This window comes from Olea europaea, unplaced genomic scaffold (assembly GCF_002742605.1).
Source record: "Olea europaea var. sylvestris unplaced genomic scaffold, O_europaea_v1 scaffold5998, whole genome shotgun sequence".
In the NCBI taxonomy this organism is placed as follows: domain Eukaryota; kingdom Viridiplantae; phylum Streptophyta; class Magnoliopsida; order Lamiales; family Oleaceae; genus Olea; species Olea europaea.
Genome location: NW_019264343.1, coordinates 21,769 through 24,043, shown reverse-complemented (window position 1 = coordinate 24,043; position 2,275 = coordinate 21,769). Strand labels below are relative to the sequence as shown.

Below are 2,275 nucleotides of genomic sequence, written 5' to 3'. Positions count from 1 at the left end.
TAACTACTACTCTGGAAGAAAAATTGTTGGTTAAAGAACTCAAGCAGGAGTGGATGTTGACTCTACAGAAAAACGATTCTGCCATCGAGTTCCAAAAAAAAAACAAAAAACAACTCGCACTGAAAGTCACTAAAATTGAAATTCTTCACAAATAATCAATGTATGTAGAAGTTTCTAATCTAGGATTTGATTATGGTTGTGCACATCATTTGTATGATACAAATACAAGATCGAATGATATTGTAAACTATGTCTTTTCATCAGGGAGTAAATTAAAATTACAACTTGTGACCAATGTAAATAATTTATCTGTTCTAAAAGTTCACCATTTCACGATGGTTTTATAGAAATGCAAAACAAGTACACAAAGAAACAGCAAAAACCACTGATTTAACAGTGACAGAGCTTGGCATCCTGCCCTTGTCCCTCCTAAAGAAAAGACCATTGTACAATGGCAAGTTGATCAAAACCAGAACCCCACATAGAAGAAACTGCAAAGCGGTGGTTTCGTAAACAGATTTGAATTCCCCGATAACAATCACTTTCTTTAAAATCCCGAAGAGGCAGAACAGATTGATCATTGCCACCGATGATAAAATGATGAACATTGGTGAAGTGACTCCAAACTCCATCTTTTCTTGCTCGTATCTCTGTGTAACGTCTTGATCAGCCACTTTTGTTGAGATTACAAAACCTGAATTTGAATATCCCATCAATTTGAAGATGGTATCCATGACTGCAAACAGATAAGAGCTCGTTCTTTTGTAAAGCCACATTCTTTGCTCATTCCACCAGCTTAAAATTGTTCCGCCTGCCCTGAGAAATTCGATAATGCTATATATGTGCTCAGCTGCGATCACATACGAAAATGGAAGAAACCACAGGCTCGAGACCTGAATGTTGAGTAAAACTGTGATATTTTTTGACAAGAAGAAAATTTAAATTTCAGAGTGATGAGAGAGAACTAGAGAAAACATGCCTGGGGAAACAAGGAGATGCCTTTGAGCAGATAAAGAGAAGGGACAATGGAGTAATACAAAGTTGCGAAGCAATTAGGAGACCATAGGCAATAGTTGAAATATCCCATTATGAGCCCAAAATGGATTCTGCCTAGTCCATACCAAACTGGACTGTATTTCGAAAGGAAAATCTGTAAATCGCCCTCGGACCATCTCTTGTGTTGCACTAATGTCTGATCAAGGGTAGTTGCAGAAACGCCTAAGAAGCCTTTCCTTTCTGGATTGAAATAGATTGATTTCCATCCCCGACATTGAATTGACAGCCCCGTTATCACATCTTCTACCGGACAGCCATACTTTAGACCCATCTGCATAATATCAGAATATTTTCCACTGTAAAATTATACGTAAAACTCATATATATGAGAAGACGTGCTTAAGGAAAGATGGAAACCTCATTGCCCCACTGAGTGTTTTCTTCAAAAGTGCAGCTCGCGAGGCCTTTTATCCTTTCTTCCAATTCTTGAACACTTTCCCCTGTTTTGCTTGTAATATTTTTGTTCCAGTCGATAGTAAATCCCTTGGTATATTTTCTTCCACAAAGGGTGTCTCTTCTGTGAAAGCAGCCAGTTCCAATGTACATAGGCCCTCCATAACCATCCAAACCATGAAATTCCACCTTATATAACAAAATTCATAAGATAATAAGCATTTTTTTTTTTGTATATATAAAACATATATGAGTCAATAGAATGTTTATATGGTCATTTACTAACCTCACTGATCATTCTCAGGGTGCCTCCATATAAATCATTTTTAGTAATATTATGAAAATTCTGTGGAAACTGCACGAAAGCAGTCTCATGGCCCTTCTTTTCATCCATGAAGAAGCAGAGCACATCTCGAATTGCTTGTGAATTATTTGAGTACATATCACAATCTACATTTAGAATTATAGGTCCATTGCTGATCTCTGATGACACCCTTATCTGCCATATATTACAAGAGTAGATATATCATGTAATGAAACTTTCTTGCGTTGAAAAAAAGTGATTTTGGTTCAAGGGGCAGTAGCATCGTAAATCAAAAGGAGAGTGGGATGCAAAATGAGAATAAATTTTCTCTAAAAGGCAGAAATAATCAGAAGTTGTTCAGAGAATGTGAAAGTGTCTTTTTCTCTATAAATTTGATTTGATTAGTATGTTTCTGCTGATTTTTGTAAACATGGCAGGTACTTACCAATGCATTCATGGCTCCAGCTTTGAAGTTATGGAAATGCTGTGGTCGCTTCTCGCGAGCCAAATACACCAAAGTTG

At 36.9% G+C, this 2,275-nt stretch overlaps 1 protein-coding gene across 1 annotated transcript in view; it reads right to left on the bottom strand.

Moving 5' to 3' along the window:
* Positions 1 to 161: 161 nt before the first annotated feature.
* LOC111389517 (cellulose synthase-like protein E1) overlaps positions 162 to 2,275 on the bottom strand; it is an 11,765-nt gene continuing 9,651 nt past the window's right edge. The window contains exons 4-8 of the mRNA XM_023014448.1: positions 2,199 to 2,270; positions 1,736 to 1,948; positions 1,414 to 1,638; positions 980 to 1,327; positions 162 to 893 (exon numbers count right to left, since the gene is read on the bottom strand). Of these exons, the coding sequence (XP_022870216.1) occupies positions 342 to 893; positions 980 to 1,327; positions 1,414 to 1,638; positions 1,736 to 1,948; positions 2,199 to 2,270 (1,410 nt within the window). The 3' untranslated portion in view covers positions 162 to 341. The remainder of the gene's footprint in view (positions 894 to 979; positions 1,328 to 1,413; positions 1,639 to 1,735; positions 1,949 to 2,198; positions 2,271 to 2,275) is intronic.